A 22,496-nucleotide genomic window follows, 5' to 3' on the forward strand; every position below is an offset into this window, starting at 1 on the left:
CCTTTCCTCCCACACTCGCTAACCAAGATCCAGGAAGAAAAGGCCGACTTTCACCATGAGCTTCCCCCGCACTAATGGATGGTCAGACTCTGGGTGTCTTTATTGCACATAGACGCTGAGAGAAGCAAAGCACTCAGGAGAGAAACTCCCTCACCTCCACGTTTCAGGCAGGGGCAGGACCAGAACCCACATTCCCCAGCAAGGGGGGCTTCACACATCTTCCTTGGCCCTCAGGCCTGAAGCTTCTGAACCCTACCTTTAAGGTCCGGCACACTGAGCCTTGTCCAAGAGACTTAGCAGCAGGGAGTGTCTAGTCTAATGGGGGAGACCGGTTCCTGTTGGGGGGAAACTCTCAACCCGATAGCAATGAATAAAATGACGTTCTTTAATCTGGGCTTTCCTGTAAAATATGGATGAGTGTTATTGTTTAATTGTATTGTAAACAGCAATAATAATGGCTACCATCTATTAAATGCCTACTGTGTGCCAGATGCCATCTGAAGTTCTTTTATGCATTATCTCATTTAAATGTCTCAACAGCCTTTTGAAGTGAGTACACTGTTATCCCTATCTTCTGGATGAGGTAAGTGAAGTTCAGAAAGTCTGAGGTCACACAGAGGGTGGGTGAGTGGGGGGGGCGGTCAGAATTTGAACCCACAGTCTCACCCTTAGCCACTATGTACCTATACTTCACTGCCATTAACTTAAACCCTCCTTGCAGATGAACGCCCTCAACAGTGCACACTTAGTCTTTCCTTGTCGAGCTTAATTGCTAAAAGGATGCACGTAGGTCCGGTGGAGAAAGGTGGTGGAGAAGGGAGACAGGATGAGTAGTTTCCAGGACCCAGGGCCCAGCCAGAATGTCCTTTGGTGGTGGGGGAGGAGCCTGATGACAAAGGCCAGGTGAGGGACTCTTTCAATCATTCTCAGGACACAGAGAATTTCTTCCCAAACCTGGGTGATACCTTCAGATCCTCCCGAAAATACTCCAGGTGTAACCGAGGGGCTAGAAATGCCAAAAGCAAGTCCCCATCATCTCTCATGACTGTGAGCAGAGAAGTCTGCCCACACAACCTCTGGGCACAGAGGGCAAGAGCTCTGCATACTCCGTCCAGTCTCGGTGTGAAGCCCTGCTCTTCCAAACTCGAAGTGTTCTGTTTAGGACAAGTGTCTAAAGTACACCCGCCTTCAAATGTGGGTAAATACAGGATTCTTTGTTTCTCTCCCAACGTTCCTGCCACAGCACTTTGCTCCCCGATGTTAAAACTGTTACAATGCCTATCTGTTTCCTTCATCTCGGTTCTCGGGCAATCCCACGTTCTAAGGTGCTCAGTAAATCCAGAATCACTTAAAAAACGCACGAAGATAACCTCAAAGATCAGGGGAGCAGTGGCCTTTTTCAGCGGTCTTAACCCATTGTGGCTGGAAAGGTCCAAGCACGGGATGAAGAGACTGCCACGCCAGTGACTCTCTCCGGGCCACGTTTACCCACCACGCCCCTGGGGGGACGCGCCGCCCGCCCCAAGGAGGCTGGCCTCACCCGGTCCTGAAGGCGCAGCGCCTCCTGCCCCTCTATCCCAGGGACAGCCCGGCGAGTCCACCCCATAGCTCCTGCCCGTCCCGGAATCGCCAACTCCGAGTTCTAGGGGAGATCAGCCTTCAGGAACAGTTTCCACAAGGGGGCGCTGAAAGAGCGAGGAAGGACAGAAGCAGGGCCGCTGTAGCGCCACCTGGGGCAGTGGAACCCAGGTCATCGGCCAGACCTCAGCTCCCTCCCCTCAAAGGTTCCTCCCACTGGCGGCTCCCTCCCTCCTGCATCCCATTCCACCTCCCCTACTTTCTTCGTCCTGCCCCCGCCAGGCCCCTCTCGCTCCTGTTTGCTTTTCTCAGTCAAGGGGAAAGAGCATCCGAGTGGGAGGCAGATTTGGCTCGAATCCCGGCTCGGCTACTTCTTAGTTGGGTGGCCTCATCCCAGGCGCGCAGCCTCCTCACGCCGGCCAGGGAAAACGGACCAGTCATCCCACCTACTTTGGGTAGAGCAGGAGTTCAGGAAACGTCAGCTTCCTGCCCGCATCCCGCCCTCGGCTCCTCGTGTTTCCCTCTTCTCTGCTCTCCCACAGCTTTTAAAAAAGATCTCTCCCTCCTGCGCCCTTTCTTCTCTTGGCTGCGCAACAGCGGCCAAACCTCAGACTTGAGCAATCCTGAGCGCCCACCCGGGGCCCAGGGGCGCTCCGCCACGGCCGCGCCCCACCCCGCGGTCAGAGCCTCAGGGAGTGCTCCTCGCCTCGAAGGACCTCCCCCGCCCCTGGTCCAGTCCCCTCGAGTCCTACCACCCAGACTCGCGCCGCCAGCAGCAGGCCGAGAGCCCCGAGCCACCTCTTCAGGGCCGCAAGGACCGGGCCAGGCGGGGCGCGCCGGCCAGGGCCGTGCCCGGGTGGCCGAGGGCACCCGGAGGGGCGGCGGGCTCCAACACCAAGGCCCGGAGCGAGCGCCAGTCCGACCGCAGCCCGAGGGCAAAGCTGCAAATAGCCGCGGTTTCCATCCTGGGCTTTGCGTCCCTCCCGGCCTTCCGGATCTTTGGGATTTTCTCTGCCTTCTTTCCGTCTCCCTGTCCCCTGCCCCTAAGGCCCCTGCCACCTCCCCACTGTGCACCCACCACATCCTGTGCCTACGCAGGATAGTCCCTATGCTGGTGGGGCTAGGAGACAGGCTCCGAGGGCCAGGGCTCATAATCACAAAAATGAAGTTGGGATTGGGTGCATACCATGCCCTGTGCGGGGAGCTCTTTCTGAAATCTTTCCCACCAGCTGGTGAGGGGTGACTCCAATTTGCAAATGGAGAAACAGGCTCAGAGAGACTCCTGAGGTCCTAAGGCACCCCAGTTCGCACACACAGAATGCGAAGCCCTCACCCCTTCCCAGAGGCTCATGCTGTTACCCTGCCTGCAGCCCTGTGTTGCTTGCCCCTGCAGGAGGAGGTGGGAAGCAGCTGCCCCGGGTTCTGGATGCTGGTCTGCCACCAGTTTTCAGCGTAACCTAGAGCAAGCCCACCTGCTTCGGTTTCCACATCTGTAAAATGAAGGGGACGGACGAAAAGCAAAACTCTGTTCCCTGGGAGGAAGAGCAGTGGAAAAGCCACGGGGGAATGTGAGGCATTAAGCGCCCTGCCTTTGGGAAGGTCCTTGGGAGGCTGAGGGACTGCCATCTGCAGCGTTGAGACAGACCCACAGACCAGGGGTGGCTGTGTTAGACTAGGGCTTGGCCAGGGAATCTGCACCTTAGCAAATGCAGGGATGCTGAAGCCATCAGGTTTGAGACCCACCAAAGAGAGTTCTGGAGGCGGGGGGAGGGGGGGAAGGTGGTGTGGGGTCGTTCTCCTTAAACCTCCACACTTGCCCTTACTCATCTCTGCCTTCACTAGCCTGAACTCAGAGTGACTGGACATGTCTTAAGGACATACTGTGTGCCAAGTATACATGTATGACAGCCCACTCTTGGACAGCTCATGGCACAACCAAACACCACAGGGCAGACTAGCAGGGCTGCCCTCAGCCCACCCAGCCCCTCTGGGAGAAATGGAGCCAAACGCCTTCCTGCAGGGGTGGATCCAGGGTGTGCAGCCCGGCGAACAGCGCAAGGACAGGGTTTCACCTCCATTCTCCGCTTCGGCAGCCCCCCGGGGCATGACACAGCCCACACAACCATTCATGCAGACTATGTGGAGTTACAACAGATATATACGTGAGAGAGACTTGAGAAAGCCCAGGGAAGAGGCCAGATAAGTCTTGCTGCAGTTGGGAATAGACCCAGAACAATTCTACTGAGGAGGTGACGATTAAGCTGGACTTTTTAGAATGGGTGGGCGTTCACCAGGTGGAAAGGGAGGTCCAGGCAGAGGCAGCGGCTGAGGCCACAAAGCCTGAGAAATCTCAGCCTGCCCTGGGGCAGCGAGAGGCCACAGGGCAAACTGGGAGGGGGCATGCCCTTCCCTTGTCCCCATCTCTACCCCAGCACTAACTGAACACAGCCTATCAGCGCACCGGAGGTTTCCTCTCCTGCACTGAGAACCTGGAGAACGGCTTACTCATCTTCTGCGGCCACACACTTCTCATCCAGTGTCAGTCATGATAACAGTAATAATAGTTAACAGGTATTAAATATTTACCATCACACTGTGCTAAGTGCTTCACATGCATTATCTCATTTCATCCTCAGACAGCTTTGGAAATAAGTGCTATTATTAATCTCATTTTACAGATGAGAATTCTAAGGCTTGGAGGGGCTAAGTAATGTGCCAAAGGTCACATAGCTATTTAGTGGTGGCGCTACAGCTGGAACTAAGTGAAGAAGGGCCTGGAGTGTCACATTAGGGAGCTTGAACTTTAGGCCAGGGGCGATGGGGGACGTTGAACGTTTGTAAGCAGGGGAAACAGGCCAATGAGGGCTTTAGAAAGATCACTTTGACAACAGGGGCCAATAGCACTTGACAGGAAACCATTTATCTGGCAAATCCCAACTCCCGCCTGTGAGGAGCCTCACTCCGCTAAGCACCATGTTATTTCTCTTAGGGTAAGACCTGTGTCACTACGCACATGCAGGGACTCTTGATGGAGGGGACACTGAGGAAGCAGGGCTCAAGTGACAGGAAGAGGAGACAAGTGGTGGAATCCCCGCTATGGGGAGAGGCCTCCGTTACATGGGAGCAGAGCACAAGAAAGGGAAGCGCCGTACAGTTTCCTCCCCATTTCCAAGATGACAAGCCCGCCCCCACCCCAGGCCTCCAGCCAGGAAGCTGGACACCTCAGGTCCCACACACTGCCCCATTGTGCACCTGCCACCAGAGGGAATGCAGCCAAAGCTGAGGCCGCTGTCGCATCAAAGAGCTAAGCCCCAGGATCAAGTGCTGGGGGAGGCGGTGGGAGCAGTCCTGTCCCTCCTCTAAGTGTCCGGCTGTCATTGGCCTTTCCAGCCAGGGAGGGAGGGGCGTCCAGGAAATGTCCCTCCAAGGTCAGATAAGCTGAAGGAAGAAGTGGGGTCGCTGGTAGGACAAGGAACAGGTGGGACATCCCTCACCTACAGGGAAGGAGCCAGACAGGACTGGGCCTGCTGGAGGCGGCGTCTTCGGGCTGAGAGGGACTCCGGGAGGTCCCAGCACAGAGCAGCGCCCACCATGCTGCTTGGCCACACCCTGCTTCTCCTCATGGGGCTGTCTGCGTGCACTGTGGCAGGTGACGAGAAACCGGCACTCGGTGGCACTGAAGCAAGGTCTTGGGTAACCGTGACCCTGGAGGTAAATTTGGGGAAAGGCAGGGATGATCCATGCTTGATGGGGCAAGGGATCCCCTCCCTCCATGGCCGCCAGGACAACACGCCGTACATGGCAAGGATTGGATGACACCCCTCTGTAGCTAGATTTGAGGCTGTGGCTCCAGGCTCAGCTGAGCTCCAAAGGGGCACATGGTTAAGGGAGTGACACACACATGGAGAGACAGAGACAGACAGACAGAGACAGACAGACTGACAGAGACAGAGAGACAAATATTGATTTAACACTTATTTAACATACACGTCCTAAATGCTTCATAAACATGAACACATTGAATTCTCCTATCAGCCTCACAAGGAAAGGAATAATTCACAGATGAGGAGATTTAGGCACAGAAAGGTCAAGTAGTTTGTCTAAGGTTATGCACCTTAAAAGCACAATTGCACCCCTTGCCTGAGGTCTTATCCTATGTCCCTGAGTGTCAGAGGACATTTCAGGAATATCGAAGGGGCATCTTGGGGCGGGGTCCCTGCTTTGACTCACATGCAGAAAGTCTCATTTCCTGACAAGTGCTCGTGTGACTGCCAATCTCCTCTACTAGACTGACTTGAGTGCAGTCAAGGGGGAGAAATCCAGAGGTTAGAGACCAAGAACCTGCGTCTGGTAGGGGCCACCAAGATCTTGACCTTGGGGAGCTTCTACTCAGATGGGGGAGAGAAACCAACAGACCAGAGACAGCAGGACCAGTGCTCAGGGAAAGCTCCCAGGAGGCTGGACAGAGGGACGAGGCCGAGCCTGGCTTCTTCTATCCCCAGGATGGTGAGGACACAAGAACACCCACCGAGTGAACGGCCATTCCTGGTGGGTTTCTTTCGTGGTTTGTCTAAACGTGGAAGTGTTTGTAGTTGAGAAGGTAATTGGATGGGGGGGGTCCTGATTCAAGCCTCAGCTTCTCCACTGACTCGTATGACCTTGGGAAGGTCCCTGCTGCTCTCTGAACATCAGTTTCCTCACCTGTAAAATGAGGGAGGAAGACCCTGCCCCTGGGTGTGTTTCAAGCTTCCCAGAGTCTGTGCCCAACACCAGGGGACCTGACCCAGGCCCGGGGCAGCCGAGCCATGCTGGGAGGCTCTCTATGCGGCCACACGGGTGTTGCTGGGCTTTCTACCTGCAAACCCCTCACCTTGCAGCCAGGTGTACTGCTTATTCTCCTCTTCTCTCATTTAACATCCCTCTGCTTCCCCAGACCCAGGGCTTAGAATACAGGGACCATGAATGGGAGTGGGGTGACGGAAGGAAAGGAGGCACTGTCATGGACCCTCCGGTCCCCTCCCTAGTTCCCAGGTCTCCCTGCCTGCAGTTATCCCTGGAGAGGGTGAATAAGGAGAGGGCTTCAGGGGGTGCAGTGCAGAGTCCTTCCCGAGTGAAGGGAAGGGTGTCTCCCAAGGGCCCCCCAGGAAGGGTGGAAGAAAGGTGAGCCCTATTTCATTTATAAATAGTCATCCTCCGCAGCTTGCAGTTGACGGCTGCCTTCCACCAAGTGGTTTTCATGAACTTTACAGCAATGGGTCCAAATCTCCAAAAAGACTTTTCTGGTCCCTGGTCAGGCTGGGTAACTCTGGCCAGAGACAGACGGAAGTGATTGAATTAGTCCAAGTCTTAGGAAAAGATCCACTTCTACTCCTGAAAGTCAGGATGAGATTAGCTGTGAGAGGTTTGGGGGTTCCCTCTGCACCCTAGCAGTGTCCCTGCTGGTTCCTGGAGCTCCAGCACTTCCCCTGGGGAAACTGGGGGTGGCAGAGGGAGCCCCTGATCCCGCCCAGTGCTTCAGCCCCCTGGCAGGGTCCGGGGCTGAGGGCACTTTCCCCTTCGCCTGTCTTTGTTCTTCCTGGAAAAGGAGACCCCACTCCCTCTCCTCCTCCCAGGCTGCTCAGAGCTCTGTGTCCCGCAGGGCCATGCTTCTGCGTCTCCCAGGCGCTGCGCCAGGTCCTGGGTATGCAGAGACGTGAACCAGGTCTGACGAGTGTCACCCACTGTCACTCTCCCACAGTGAGCCTTTCTTCCTCTTAGCAGGGGCCAGAGAGAGAGAACTTCAGGCAAGGCTGATGGAGGCAGGAGAACCTCAATCCACAGCCCTCGGCCCAGAACTTTGGCCACATTCGCCCAAGGATAAAAATAGGTTTGCCCAGGGCAGTGGCCTCCACCCCGGGCCACGTGCCCTGTTCCTCCTGGCAGGCATGGGTTCTCCGGCAGGGCGAGTCTGGGCCACTGCGGCCATGCCGAAGGAAGAGGGGAGACCAGAGAGGGGTGGGAAGGGAAGCATCTCGCCTTGCCCACTGGGTACCCCCCTGAGTCCGTCAGCGGCCCCCTCCTTGTCTGTTCTGGAGATGGAGCAGAGCCCAGGCTCTGGAGTGAGACTTCCTGGGTTTAAATCCTGGCTCCGCACTTGCTGTGAGATCTTGGAAAATCAGTTAACTTCCATCCATAACTCTCAGTTTCCCTACCTACAAAATGGGAATGAATCGTCATCCCTACTTCACATGGGGGTTGTGCAGAGTAAATTATGACTGCTGGGTTTGAGCCCCTGAGGTGGATGACTTGCACCATCTCTCATTTCCCAGCTGATGACCTTGGACAAGTTATAGAATTTCTCTGCGCCTCGGTGCTTTCATTTATAAACCGGTGACAATAATAGTACTTAGTTCATGGGATTTTAGTGAGGACTAAATGGAATTAATGTTATAGTGCTTAGAACAGAGCCAGGGACCCAGAAGGTGAAATGTTGGCTATTAATTACTACTGCTGCGTGGTATTTGTAAAGTATGCAAAAGAGGCCGGCACCAGCACAGAGCAATTGTCAGTTACTGAAACATTGCTCAGACCACCCCCGCTGCTGCTGCTAGGCCGGCCTCCCTCCCGTGTAACTCTAAACTCTCTGCTTTCACAGGAAGGTGTGATCCCCGGCATTCAGCTCCAACTTCAGGAGGTGAAGAGGGGCAGAGTGAGCCAGTTCTTTGGGCTGATGGGGAAGCGGGTGGGAGGTGAGTGACAAAGGTGAGTGGGTGGGATGCCCACGCAGGAGTGATTCTGAGTGGGTTGTCACACCAAGCAGAGGTCCTAGCTTAAAGCCCAGGACTTGGAGTCCGTTACTGCGGGCCAGTAGGGGTCGATCCAGGGATGGGGTGGGGCAGAGTGTCCATCTAAATGATCTTCCAAACCAGGACACTTTGGAGATTGTTAATTATTCCGGGTAAACCTGGGCTGAGTCACCCTCGGGGGAAGGGCAAATGTTTTGCACCTGCTGGTGGAGCTACAGATCGGCATCTAGGTGTGAGCAAAGCCACAGTCCAGGTTTCTAATTCTGCCTGTTTTGAATAGAATTGTTAAAATGAACCTGTGTTCCCTGAGGGGACCTCAATGCAGGAGTCATGTCTTAGGGAGCCAAGGATAAAATAGTCTGGACAGAGAGTGGTTTTCTCTTTCTTGTCAACATCACATATATTTTAAGTGGTGCTGGTGAGGGTATGACGGGCCTGGCACTTTCATGCCCTGTCTGTCTGAGGACATGTTGACCACAGCCATCAAGGTTGGACATGAGCATCCTTTTGACCAACTCTCGCTTCCGGGAATCTACCCAGTGGAAATTCATGACCCTGAGATAGTTGTACCAGAGTGTTCACTGACAACTTGTCTGTAATGGCAAGAACTGAGAAATGACATGAAAGTCACCAGTAGGGGAATAGTCAGATACATTAGGCACATTCATCAAAAAGGATGAGACAGATGTGTAGAAAAATGCAGAAAGATCTCTGAGATTCTGGTTCAGCAGAAAAAACAAGTCATATAACGAATGGTGTATATGACAGGGGCCTGCTTGGTTTTTGTTGTTTTTTGTTTTAAAGATTTTATCTCTTTATCTTTTGAGGGGAGGTGAAGGGAAGGGGGGAGAGAGAGAATATCAATGTATGGTTGCCTCTCGTGGGTCCCCTGCTGGGAATTGGCCTGCAGCCCAGGCATGTGCCCTGACTAGGAATCGAACAGCGATCCTCTGGTTCACAGGCCCACGCTCAATCCACTGAGCTACACCAGCCGGAGCTGTTTTGTTTTTTTAATGGCATACAAATATACACATACACATGCATAGGGAAAGTTCTAGAGAGAGAGCGATCAATAGTGATTACACTGAGGATAGGGAGTGGAGGTGAGAGAGTGAAGAGGGACTTCCATTTTTACTGTCCAAGCCTCTACACTACTTGATTCTTTTTATGGTAGGTGAGTATTCAAAGACTGCTTTTATAATTAAAAATATACATGTAAAAATAGAGAAAACCAACTTGTGACCATCCACTTTTGGCCATTGTGTCCTCCTCAAGAACATGATCTTGGGACTGGGCCATTTCAGAGCTCTCTTCCAAATCCAACGCCCCTTGAGCAGGAGACGGGGGTGTGAGAGGCATATTTATTGAGCACCTACTAGGCTCACATGTGATTAAACCTCATAACTACAGCCTCTTCACCATCAGCAAGGAAACTAAGTTTCTGATAGGGTAAATGCCTTTCAAGGATGCCCAGCCGGTGCCAGGTGCCAGTGCCTTCCCCTCCTCCACACTGCCTCCTAGCAGGAGCAGCCACGGGGCTCAGCCACAGGGGGACAATGGGAGTGGCCGCAGTTCCACTGAACACCCATCACAGGCACTGAGCCCCGGAAGAGCCAGGAGCCCCTAGGCCCGCACCCAGCCCGAGGGAAGTGGTGCAGCCCTCATTCCTTCTTTCTCTTTCCCCCAGGGGTGCCTCCTATCCAGCCAGCAAGAACAAACAGGTACGTGTTGTCCGGACCTTCCCTCGGCATGCTTTCCCAGGAGGGTCCTGTTGTTTGAGCCTCGGGCCTGGAACAAGTCAAGGAGATGGGGGGAGGAGCCCTGGCCAGGGGTACCTGCTCCTGGCTGGCATTATCAAGGGTGGGGCCACGTGCTCGGCTTCCTGGTTGTTTCCTCAGAGGGGTGGTCTGCGCATGCCTAGGGAGTAGGTGCAAGGATAAGAAAGAAACGGGATGAATCCAGTTCTGCCAAAGACTGAAAATTGCCTTGGGTAATTTTTACCTAAAGCTGGCAACTGGAAAAATGAATCAATCCATTTCCCACCTTGCAACCTCAAAGATCTTAAAAGTGCAAATCTGAGCAGCCAGTAACCTGCTAAAAATCTTTTGGTGAAAAGGGAAAAAGAAAACCAGCTAAGATTTATCCACTCTCTGCCTCCCTGCCCCCACCCCACTGCTCTCAAACCAGTGCCCTAAGGACTCACCCCCTCCCGCCCAGGGCTGCCCTCCCTGACATGGCTCTGAGCCCCATCTCTCCTCCCCTGGCCACCTAGCCTGCCCAGAGGGAGCTTGTCTCCATGGGCATAATGCTGTCCTTGGCACGCCACACTGTCCCACTGGGTCACAAGGCTGGGGGCTCCAGACTGGAGACCCTCCCACAGTCAAGCAGTAGGTGTGCCCTCTCCTCTGTATCCACAACACGCAGCAGTCTCTGTAAGGGTGGCCAATGGGTGTTTGGGGAAAGAAGGGCAGCAGAGACGGAGAATGGAGGAGAAAGGAAGGAATCAATGAATGAGTCAGGGAGGCAGTGAACCAATCCATGCTTTTTCCTCAACTCACAGTGATTGAAAAATGACTCCATCTATGAGGCCCCAGCTCCGGGCCCATCCCTGCCCTTCGTGGTTCCCCACGAAGACAACCGTCCTCTGCTGCACCTTCTCCTCCTTCTCTCTCTTCTCTCTCCACCACCAGGGCATCAGCGAGGACAGATGGTCCAGGACCTCCCAGGCAGGAGAGGACCATCTACGGAAGGTAGGTGAGTCTCTAGTGGACTGCAAGGGCATCCCAAGAAGGTGACAGATACTTTGCTGTCAGTCTCAACAGCAGGGGCTAGACAGCAGGACAGAGAGAACGGGCTCCCCACGAGCTAGGCTGAGGCCCTGAAGAAGAGAGCAGTCAGGGTACAGGGAGGAGTCCCTTTGATGACGCAGGCCTGACACAGCTGTAGCCCTGATGCTGAGCCCTCTCTACCAGCACACCCAGGTGCCCTCTGCCCCTCAGCTCTCGGGGCCAGCTGGAGCCACAGAGAATGATGCGGTTTCCTAGACCCTGAAGCATCCCACTTCTCCCTCACTAGTCATTGATCATTAGAAAGTCGTGCCTTTAGTCTTAACATATTTTCTATCTTCAACAATGGTACCTAAGTGCAAATCACCCTCTGAGGGGAAGCACCCTAAGCAGCTATCAACTAAGACCACGCCCCAGATGAGTCAAGGGTATGCACAGTAAAGGAACAGGCATGCAAGTAGGTAAGGGAGTCAGCCTGGGGGAGTGATCAAACACTCAAGCCAGCCCTGGCCAGCATGGCTCAATTGGTTGGAATGTGGTCCCATAACCTGAAATGTCATGGGTTCCATCCCTGGCTGGGGCACATGCTTAGGCTGCAGGTTGGGTTCCTGGTCTGGGTACGTACAAGAGGCAACCGATCAATGTTTTTTTCCCACATCAATGTTTTGCTCCATCCCTCTCTCCCTCCCTCCCCACCTCAGTAAGATGAATAAGTATTTCCTCCAGTAAGGATTAAAAAAAAAACAACTCAAGGCAGCCCACACGAGACAAGGGCAGAGGGCATCCTAACTGGTCAGAGACCCTGAGCTCCAGTGCGCCTTTGCTAAGGCCTGGCCTCTTCCCCAGGAGTGCAGACTTCTGGGCCCCTCCCGCTTTCCTAGCAGAACACCTACTCCTTCTAACATAGCCTCTTGGGAAGAAAGATGAGGTGTCCTCTATTTTCCCCTAAGATTTTTTCCCTAAGTGTTTGAGCCATGGTTCTATTTAAGGACCTTGGAAGTCACCTCAATGCCAACACAGAAATGAAGGTCCCTCATGCAGAGTGTGGGCAGGAACATTCAGTCGTTTTTCAGGAATGGAAAGCAACTTGCCCAGAGTCTCGCGGTGAGCTCATAACAAAGCCAGGACCAAAAGCTGTGTCTCCTGTCTCCTTGTCCAAGCACTTTCCAGGTCCCTAGGAGGGCCTTTGGGTTTTAAATGCTGGATTACCACTCCTCCTCCTTCAGATAGGATAACCCTGAAGGTTGGCTCCACCCATACTCTGGAAGCACATACCACCGCCTAATGAAAGAGGACAGATGGGCCTGTAATTTGATTGCTCTAGCTATCTGCAGCCAGAGAAATGGGCTTAAAGGAATGGAGGGCTCTAGGTGGAGGGACTTGGGAAGGCCTCCTAGGGTGGGGAGGGCCAGGCAAGACTCTCCAAACCACCGACCACGTACAAAACTATTCCCAGGCAGAGAGGGTGAGGAGCACGGGTCGGAGTGAGAGCCCCCATTGCGTGCTGCCCGGAGGATGAAACCCCTTCTCCACACCTGGACGCTACAGCTGACCAGCCAGTCAGGCCAACTCGTGTGTGTGTCCCATGTGCAACCCTGGCATGTCCCACCAGGCTTGCAATGAGCTCCGTGGGGTTCCTTCCAGGACTCTTGGTCTCAAGCAGCAGCCGCGCGGAAGGTGCGCTGTTGTCGCAGTCTCGACCTGGAGCCACCTTGCCTCCCTCAGCACTCGGAGCTCTTCCTTCACTGCATGGCAGCGCTGAGTCTCACCCCCTTCTCTATCTCCTGTGCCCAGAACACAGCAGGGGCTCAATAAATGAATGAACAGTCATGGTTTCTTCTCCTTTACAGGGCAGAGAGCAGGAATGGCCTGGGCTAGGCACCCTGCCCAGCAGCTTGTCACATCAGCAGGCCAGAAGGCCTTTCCCAGAATTGCAAAGGGCAATATTAAAGAGCCCTGGTCCCTACCCTTGGTGGGGGAAAATAGGTTTGCAACACAGGTAAGGACGACAGCCCCAGCCTGAACATAGCCACATTCTCCCTACTCACGGTCCTGATCCCAAGGACCCAAATCCATGTGTCTTCTGACTTGGAGAATTGGGTCCCAGGTCCCTCAGCGTGTATAAGACAACAGTTAGGACAGGCGATCAGTTAGTCCCTGAGCTCCAGGGGAATGAAACACTTCCCCCCTCAGGGAGCCCCCAGCCTGATGGGGAGACCACTGTGCCTGTCCTGGTGGCTTACAGGTGAGGCACAGAGGACCCCAAGATGCTTAGAAGGGGGTACATCACCCAGAATAAAGTCCTAGAGGGCAAACTTCAGTAACAAACATCAAGCTGTTGAAAGGAATGAGCTGGGCACTTCGTGGGGTTCAGCAGTAACAGAGATTCGTTATTTCGCTAGGCTATATAACGTTGACCTTTTCTGTATCTGTCTCCAAACAGAAGGTAATAGGTTGTAAGTGTCTGGGGGCATCTGATTCTTGGGGGAAAGGGAGTGTGGCACTAAGCTGTTGAAAAGGAAGGGAACGTGGGGAAGAAGGAGGCACTGGTGGAGAGGGCAGGCCTTTCGGGCAGTGCCAAGGGCGTTAGACAAGCAGAGGCCAAGGAGGCCAAATGGGGCCAGCACAACCAGCAAGGTTCTTCTGTTCGACCTGCAGTGAAACGGTCCGTCCTGAGTCTATTTGTCGTAAGCCCCGAATAAACTCCAAGCCCCTTTCCCCCACTCCCACACCTTGCCTTTGTCCAGTGAGAACTATGGTAAGTGGGAACCGCACTGCACAATTGCCCATCACTCCTGACCTCCTGCCCCACCAGGCAGCCCGCTGTCTTCTCCTGCTCACCCCACCCGGCGCTGTGGTCAGTGCCAGGAGGTGGTTCACTGATGACCCAGCTTGAAGGATCAGCAAGAGGGTTAAAGATTTTATTCCTGTGTTTGAAGTTTGGGATGTTTAGGAAAAACTAAATCCACTGGTTATTAGTGAGTGTCCTCTATGCGCCAGCACTTCACTGGAAACCCAGGTGGGACTGGGTGTGTGAAATAAACTAGGATTTGTCCCTGAAGTACTGACAACCTCCTAGGGCAGTCGAGATGGACTCGCTCTGGGCGAAGGCCACGCCCTGCTCTCCACGCATCTTCCTCCAACCCGCCACGTTCACTCAAGCTTCTGGTTTCTGCCCGTGCCATTCTCTTCCCATCCTGGTGAATTCTCCCTCAAGGTCAATGTCTCCAGAACGCTTTCCCAGCCCAGGCACTAAGCGCTGGCTCCCCACTCTGAGTTCCTGAGGCACACTGTGATCTCTCATTATAGCACTTTGTACGATGCTGTTATAAAGCTTTATCTCTTCAAGTACGTGGAGCGCACCTTCCTTATCTTTACCCCGGTGCCAGCAATAGTGCCTGGCACCTAATACCGTTTCGACAAAGGACTTTCACTCCTGTCCTCAGGGTGCCACAAAGGAGCCAAACTTAACATAAGTAACTAAAGTAAGTAATAGCAGCTCCTGGTCATGGAACTGGTCATGACCCATAGTTCTCAAACATATCCAAACACTTAACCCTTGACCCCCCGCCTCGAAGCTCCTCCTGTCATTGGCCTCTCTATGAATGGCACCTCTATGTACCCAGCTGCCCAAGCCAGAAGCCTGAGAGTTACCTCCACTCCTCATTCCCCACATTTAACACCTCCCTTGGTTGTTGGTTCTTCCAAAACCCATCTCGAATTCATCTTGCCACCTTCACTACCACCACCAATACAAGCCATCGTCAGCCCTCACAGCAGCCTCCTGACAGACCTCCTTGCTTCCTTCTCGCTGCCACACCCACCCTAATCTGTTCTCCATCCAGAACAGGGCCTTCTAAAGTGGGGAATTAGAGCACGTCCATTCCAGCCCTTACTGACTACTGTGTGCACAGTTTCCTAGGATAAACCCGACAACCTTGCCCAGGCCTCCAAGGCCCTGTGCTCTGGTCCTTCCCCCTCAGCTGCCTCGCTCACCCACCCCCAGGCTTTCTCTCAGGTGCCCACGCACACCACACACCCACCGGCCTGCTTCGGGGTCTCCCTTCAGGCTCTCCTGGCTGAACCCTGCCCAGCCCTTTCAGGTCCCGGGATAAAAGCCTTCCTCGCAGGGCTTCCTTGATAACCAAGCTCTCCCTTCAGTTCCGCTCACACACCATGTCCTTTTCCATTCACAGCACCGATCACAACCAGAAATCCTACGCACCGTGTCCCCCAGGAGATCGCAAGTTCCGCATCTCTCGGGCACCACTAAACATCTAGTTCCCAAATGGTCCATGAAAAAAAAAATCTACACATCAGCCACTCTGCAAGACAATTTACCTTCACAATTACTATCGTCGTTCTATAGATGCTTAAAGGTACAGGGGAAATGGCAGGGCCAGGATTTGAGCCCAGGTGCCTTCACTCCAAACACACTCAACCCCTACCCTACTTGCTCGGTCTATGCCATAACCATACACGTAAGTCCCAGGTGGAACTGTAAGACTTTATAAGAAATTCCCTTTCAGCTGGGCCTACTTGAGTAGGTAGGAAAGAAAGTTCCAAATGTCAGCTGCACCTCCCCACCCCACCCCCACCTCCGCACACAGGTTTCTTAATAGGCGCCTCCCAGATCAAATCACTCCTTCATGGAAATCCCAAGAGGGAGGTTTTGAAAGACCCAGAAGTCAAGAAACACACTGACATCCAACCTAAACTCATGTTTTCCAAGCACTTCTCATGCCCACACTGCCTGGTGTTTGATGGGACGCACTTCGGGGAACGCTGAGGTGGAAGGCTTCCCAGTGGAAAGAGGAAAGGGGCGGTGGCCAATCTAGTTGCCCAGTGAAGCTGTGTGCAGGGGTGATGAGAGAAAGCTGTATACATTCAGTCCATTCACGGAGACTTGAAAGCCAGAACGCGGACTTAACCCGATGAGCAAACAGGCAGTCATGTCAATTCTTCTTTTTCCGAGGACATTTTTTCATTGCTTTTAGAGAGGAAGGGAGAGGGAGAGGGGTAGATGACACATCAATTGGCTACCTTCTCACACGAGTCCCAACTGGGGGGTCAAATCTGCAACTTGGGATGTGTCTTGACCGGGAATCAAACTCGCAACCTTTGGTCTATGAGACAACACTCCAACCAACTGAGACACACTGGCCAGGGCTACGTCAATTCTTGAGTAGGAAAGTGGTGAGCCACGTCTCAAGAGTAGGGTAGTCACCTTTCCTTATCCACTTCCATAAGGAGGTAGCCAAGAATCTGAAGGCCAGGTAGAGACCTCAGAAGCAATTTGATGGACAAGCTGAGATATTCTGAATGAAGTGGCTTTGAGGGCGCCATTAGATGGAATACAAATAGTGCCCCCTGGAGTCACATAAAGCAGTGCCCCTTGCCTGGGCACATCTGGCTTCTAATCACAGGCAAGTGTTAACAGGCCAAACTGAGTACCAGCCTTTTGGTTTCAACAGTGCTTTTCCTTCACGTACCCACTGCCTCCTAAAGCAGCGTTTCTCACAATTCTCTAGGGGGCAGGCCCTGCTGGGTGCTTCTTTAGCTTCACGCGCTATCCATCCACAGGACCCCCGTGGGAGGCTGTACACATCCGGCATCTGTGGTTTTGGCGCTGCTGGCTGCAGCATTTCTCCTCCACGTGGTTTCTCCTACATGGTCCTTCACCAAACACACTCAGTTCAGCTCAAACTCCTGGTTTGGGAACCTGTCAGCTGGTTTATAAGAGCAAAAATGGAAACTTCCAAAATATTACTTTGCCATATTTAATTAGCCAAAAGTCCAGCCCACACTAGAGATGATCTACCACACCTCCATTATGAGATAAGAGCGTAGGTTCCTAATAACTTTGGGATAAATATGAAGTGAGTTATTCCCAGAAACAAACACCCAATTAAGAAAGACTGGCTTCCTGGAATGACCATGATGTGTCAAGAACAGAGGTGTTTCTCTCTCACAGAGAACATCTGAGAGGGTACCAGGGCCATGGTTGTGCAACAGCACGCTATTTTCTCCACGTGCAGGGACAAACCAACCCCCCAAACCCCGCAGCAGCGGCAGCGTGACCTGCATCTGCAGGGACCACACAGGACAGAAGACCAACTGCCACGCCAGCACCAGGGGCACTGCCCACCAGCGGGCAGTCCTTTCTTTCCCCCTCAGCAACCTTTATTGGCATTTTGTTGAAGATACCACAAAGGAAGTGGACAATTATACTGCCCCCAACGGTAGGAAACAGTCTGGAGGAAAGGCTGTCATACAAGTTCGCAGCAAAAAGTGCTGATGTAAGTGGAGATCCGATTCTGTAATTCCATGATTCCAACACATAGCAAAAGGTAGTTTCTAAAATTCTAGAACTCCTGGCACTTAGTTTCTTCTCACCAACAGGCAAAACCCCTGAGCAGTGTTTTGTGCACCTGTGAGGCCATAAAGGAAACAAGTTGAGCGCCAGCAAAGCAGGCCTCTCCCCAGTTATCATGTCCACTCACTTAACCCAGAGGCTATTGGAGCCTGCACACACCAAGGACTAGCCGATGGCCCCGCCTGCGTGAAGGTAGGCAGGAAGCGGATTCTCAGGGCATCTTATTACTTCACCTCAGTCCAGGAACCGATGTCAAGGGCTCCATGTTTCACCTACATGCAAATGTGCACATTTTGGTGCATTTAAAAGACCTGATACTTAAGGTTCTCAAAAGCACGGATCACTGCTGAGCTTTGCTGCTTGATCTTTGCACCTCCCATAACCCAGTTTTTTAAAAGATTTTATTTAGAGAGAGGGAGAGGAAGACAGGGAAAGAAATATCAATATGTGGTTGCCTCTCATGTGCTCCCTACTGGGGACTTGGCCTGCAACCCAGGCACACGCTCTGATGGGGAACTGAACCAGTGACCCCTTTGGTTTGCAGGTCGGCACTGAGCCACATCAGCCAGGGCCCAAGTTTCTTGAATGTCATTTGACTTATCAATTGCTCTTCAAAGGAAGACAGGGATGTTTACGACTACCCTGGAAGTTGCTAGTACAATATGCATCCAAAAAGGGCCTTTCCATTCGTTTCATATTCCGGTAGGAAATGCGGACTGTAGGCTGTAGTCTGTTTTCCTACACTGGCTTTTCACATGTAGTCCCAACCTTGATCAGAACTGGCTTCACATGAACTTCAATCGAGGACACTCCTAATCCCAGCCAGGCGACCTGCCCAGAACTATAGGGACAAACCAAAGCTGAGGACAAGTCAAAAGCATCACCTTGCTATATAAAGGACATGCCGTATTGTCAAAAGTGAGTAGTGACTCACTCATTACCCCCCAGTGAGAAACAGGAAACCGGGCACAGAGGCCATCGGATGACTCACAGCAGCACTGCCAAGTGGGGAACTGGGGACCAGAGAAGCAGGGCTCTCATTCTGTTCCTACATCTTAGCAGCAAGGCCTGGGGCCTCAAATCTTAAATGGAAAGGATGTTACACCCACCTCAGCCCTGGTCAGGTAGCTCCGTTGGTTAGAGTGTCATCCCAACACAGGCCGAGGTTGTGGATTTGATCACCAGTCAGAGCACATACAGGAAGCAACCAATGAATGCATAAGCGAAACAAATTGATGTTTCTCCCTTCCCCTCTAAAAAATTAATTTTTAAAAACTGCCCACCAGACTTCCGCCAAGATGGAGGCACAGGTGGAAACACTGTGCCTTCTCCCACAACCAAGTTTGAATACAACAAAGGTTTAGTAAACAAAGACACAGCCAAAGAACAGAAAATTGAACTATACGGAAGTCCAACAACAATGAACCATTCAACTGGACCAGGCGGAGCCAGCAGCAGAGCAGGGTCGGGCTGGAAAGATCCCCCAACCCAGGCTCGCTGGCAGCCAGGGTAGCAGCGAGGTCCCAGTGTGTGGGGCAGGCTGACCGCAGTCGCACATTCGCACGCAGATAAACCAGCAGAGTGAGCAGTGAGACTGACTGCGCAGGGCCTCCTCGGCGAGAAGCAGCAATAGGGACCGACACTGCTTTCCTTTGACCCCGCCCCCACAGGCAGGGTTACAACCCAGTGACTGAGTTGCCCCACCCTGGTGAACACCTAGGGCTCCGCTCCTCATACTTAACAGGTACGAACAGTCCAAAATATGGCTCAAGAACTCAAAACCCCACAGCTGATAACTCTAAGTGAAAAAGAAATAGCAAACCTCTCAGATGCACAGTTCAAAACACTGGTGATCAGGATGCTCACAGAACTGGCTGATTATAGTCACAAATTAGAGGAACATATGAAGGCTAAACTAATTGAAATGAAGGGAAATGCACAGGAAACCAATAGTGATGGAAAGGAAACTGGGACTCAAATCAATGGAGTGGACCAGAAGGAAGAACAAAATAACCAAACAGAAAAGAAGGAAGAAACAAGAATTCAAAAAAATGAGGAGAGGCTTAGGAACCTCCAGGACATCTTGAAATGTTCCAACACCCGAATTATAGGGGTACCAGAAGGGGAAAAGAAACAGCCATGAGTGGAAAACTTATTTGAACAAATAATAAAGGAGAACTTCCCCAGTCCGGCAAAGGAAATAGACTTCCAGGAAATCCAGGAAGCTCAGAGAGTCTCAAAGAAGTTGGTCCCAAGGAGGAACATACCAAGGCACATCATAATTACATTAGCCAAGATTAAAATGAAGGAGAGAGCCATGGCTGGTGTAGCTCAGTGGATTGAGTGCGGGCCTGCTAACCAGACGATCGCGGTTCGATTCCCAGTCAGGGCACATTCCTGGGTTGCAGGCCAGTTCCCGGCAGGGGCCAGTTCCCAGCAGGGCATGCATGAGAAGCAACCATACATTGATGTTTCTCTTCCTCTCTCCTTCCCTTCCCCTCTAAAGATAAATAAATAAAAATAAAATATTTAAAAAAATAAATAAAATAAAATGAAGGAGAGAATCCTAGAAGCAGCAAGAGAGAAGGGGACAGTCACCTACAAAGGAGTTCCCATCAGACGGTCAGCCGATTTCTCAAGAGACCTTACAGGCAAGAAGGGGCTGGAAAGAAGTATTGCCAAGTCATGAAATCCCAAGATTGCTTTATCCAGCAAAGCTTTCATTTAGAATAGAAGGGCAGATAAAGTGCTTCTCAGATAAGATCAAATTCAAGTTCATCATCACCAAGCCCTTATTATAGGAAATGTTAAAGGGACTTATCTAAGAAAAAGAAGATGAAAAATGTTAACAGTGAAAGGACAGCAAACTCAGTTATTAACAACCACACCTAAAACAAAAGCAAACTAAGAGGACAGTTAGATCAGGAGTGGAACCATAGATGTGAAGAACACATAGAAGGTTAGCAACAGGGGGGTGGGAGGAGGAGAAGGGGGGAGAAGGCACGGAAAATAGCATAGATGGTAGGAAGAAAATAGATAGGGGGAGGGCAAGAATAGTAGGAGAAATATAGAATCTAAAGAACCTGAGACACATGGTCATAAACTGAGGGAGGGGAGAATGGTGGGGGAGGGAATGTGCGGGTGGAGGGGAATGAAGGGGGGGAATAGAACAACTGTAATGATATAATCGATAAAATATATTTTAAAAATAAATACATTTTATTTAAAAAACAAAAACCCCCGCCCACCTTACAGCAGTGGTACAGGGAGGACTGGAGGCTATCAGGCAGTGATGGGACAGAGCTGACTTATCAGCTTACTCCTAAACCAGCAGCAGAGCCAGGAGGCGGCACAGCTTCTAACTCCTCATTTAGGTCTCTGGTCCCCGACTGTTGCTTATAGAATCAACTAAAGTCAGGTCTTTGGTGTCAAAGTTTTTACCAGTTTCATTATTTGCCATGCAGTGGAAGCCACTAGAAGCATGGGAGACTGTGGGTATAGCAAGGGGATCTAACTAGGAGAGATGATGAATCCCCAGAGAATCAAGAAAGCTGAGAAAACAAATGGCAAAGGCAAAGGTGGGGGTTTCAACTTAGACCAGAATGAGCTTTCTGGGGTCACTGCTGACTGCGTCACCCGGGGTTCCAGGTTTCCTTCTGCAGAAGGGCTAGCAGGAAGGTCAAGTGGGGCTGTGTGAAGGCAGCCAGCACTGTGCTGAAACCACTCAGCACATGGCAGGGCTAGCTGCCCCCCAGACATGAAGTGCTTTCATTTGGAGGGTTTCTGGAGTCAGACCCAAGAGTAACTGCAGGCTTCTCTTCTCATGAAGGAGCCTAAAGCAGCTGAGCTTCCCTGCGCAGGTACAGAAGGGGTGGAGGGGAGATCATCTTACTGAAAGTGTGTACCCTCTGGTCCTGTACCTGTGATTTAAACCAGAAAAATCTCCCTTTTACAGTAAACAGCTCCTTGAATAACATCATTTGAAGTTGACTAGATGCCACAGTTTAACTCCTCTGTATCGATTAGCTTATGGAGACTGGTTTTGCTAAACATCAGTGAAAACCACAGACCCCATCAATGACATTAAGTGAGAACTCACTGTATTTTTAGGTGAAGGGTGGACAGGTGGCAATCCATAGAGGTTGGGGACCTAGATATGCACAAATCTTCAAGTGCCTTGATCTCCCAGCATTCCATTCTCATGGTCAATTGTTACCTATTTCAAGGTCTCCAAAACATGACAGCTTACTTCCCCCTTTGATGCAAACATCTAGAACAGGGAGCGCTGGGCAAATATCATTCCATCAATGTTAAGGGGCTTTTGATATAACCTTGCTTCTCTGCATGCCAGCCCCAACCCGTGACATCCAGGACTCTGCCCTTGCAAAGGGGGTGCCCACAGAGATAGGTCTTCTCACCACTACCGGCATGGAGAGCAAGACCTCCCCAGCAGTTATTTCCACCCTCCTTTCCGTCCCAGAGTCGCGCCCGACCTCCCTTTCCTGGCACTGGGCAAATGCTACGGGAACATATAGCTGCTTTCAGAAATGACGCAACTGGAAAGTCAGTGATTCTCAGAGAGGTGATACAGCTCACTATTGGCTCATGAGCTCAGAGATAAGAAGGGATACACCTGTTTTCACCTTCCCACAAGTATCAATTGTACCCCACCTACTCTAACTTCCTGCTGGCTCCTTTGCCCTTGAAATCAGAGAATTAACTCAATGAAACAAATAATACTGACTAGATCTTGTGGAACTAAAGCAAGGAAAAGTTTCTTCTACCTAGACAAATTCAGAGTAAACACACCCTCTACAGAGAGCCTGCATCAGAGAAACAAATCCCCCAGCCACAAACCGCATCCCTCAACAGATCGTTTACAGCAAGGGAAAGGGAACCCAAGTGTACTTGCTACTAGTAGGCAGGCCGGCTGCACCGTTTTCACAACAAATGAGAACGTCCGACACAGAC

At 51.9% G+C, this 22,496-nt stretch overlaps 1 protein-coding gene across 4 annotated transcripts; it reads left to right on the forward strand.

The window, feature by feature from the left end:
- Window positions 1-4,952: 4,952 nt before the first annotated feature.
- TAC4 (tachykinin precursor 4) lies at window positions 4,953-12,979 on the forward strand. 4 transcript variants are annotated; one of them, XM_037033494.1, is made up of 5 exons: window positions 4,953-5,289; window positions 8,213-8,306; window positions 10,051-10,110; window positions 11,054-11,117; window positions 12,606-12,979. In XM_037033494.1, exons 1-5 carry the CDS (start codon window positions 5,170-5,172, stop codon window positions 12,616-12,618), a joined length of 351 nt encoding a protein of 116 aa, XP_036889389.1. In that variant the 5' UTR covers window positions 4,953-5,169; the 3' UTR covers window positions 12,619-12,979. The 4 variants fall into 4 exon arrangements, with proteins under 4 accessions (XP_036889389.1, XP_036889388.1, XP_036889391.1 ...); XM_037033493.1 differs by having other exon boundaries at window positions 4,963-5,289; window positions 11,054-11,113; XM_037033496.1 differs by having other exon boundaries at window positions 4,964-5,289; window positions 10,051-10,084.
- Window positions 12,980-22,496: the final 9,517 nt, after the last annotated feature.

Source organism: Sturnira hondurensis, unplaced genomic scaffold (genome assembly GCF_014824575.4).
Source record: "Sturnira hondurensis isolate 20B ecotype Veracruz unplaced genomic scaffold, ASM1482457v3 Scaffold0021632, whole genome shotgun sequence".
In the NCBI taxonomy this organism is placed as follows: Eukaryota; Metazoa; Chordata; class Mammalia; order Chiroptera; family Phyllostomidae; genus Sturnira; species Sturnira hondurensis.

What these genes read in the sequence shown, in the direction of transcription:
- TAC4 (XM_037033493.1), top strand. Translation starts at nt 5,170, where the DNA reads ATGCTGCTTGGCCACACCCTGCTTCTCCTCATGGGGCTGTCTGCGTGC. An exon ending in GTTGTCCGGACCTTCCCTCG is followed by an intron (nt 10,111 to 11,053) that starts GCATGCTTTCCC and finishes CTCCACCACCAG; the next exon opens with GGCATCAGCGAGGACAGATG. An exon ending in GAGAGGACCATCTACGGAAG is followed by an intron (nt 11,114 to 12,605) that starts GTAGGTGAGTCT and finishes AACTATTCCCAG; the next exon opens with GCAGAGAGGGTGAGGAGCAC.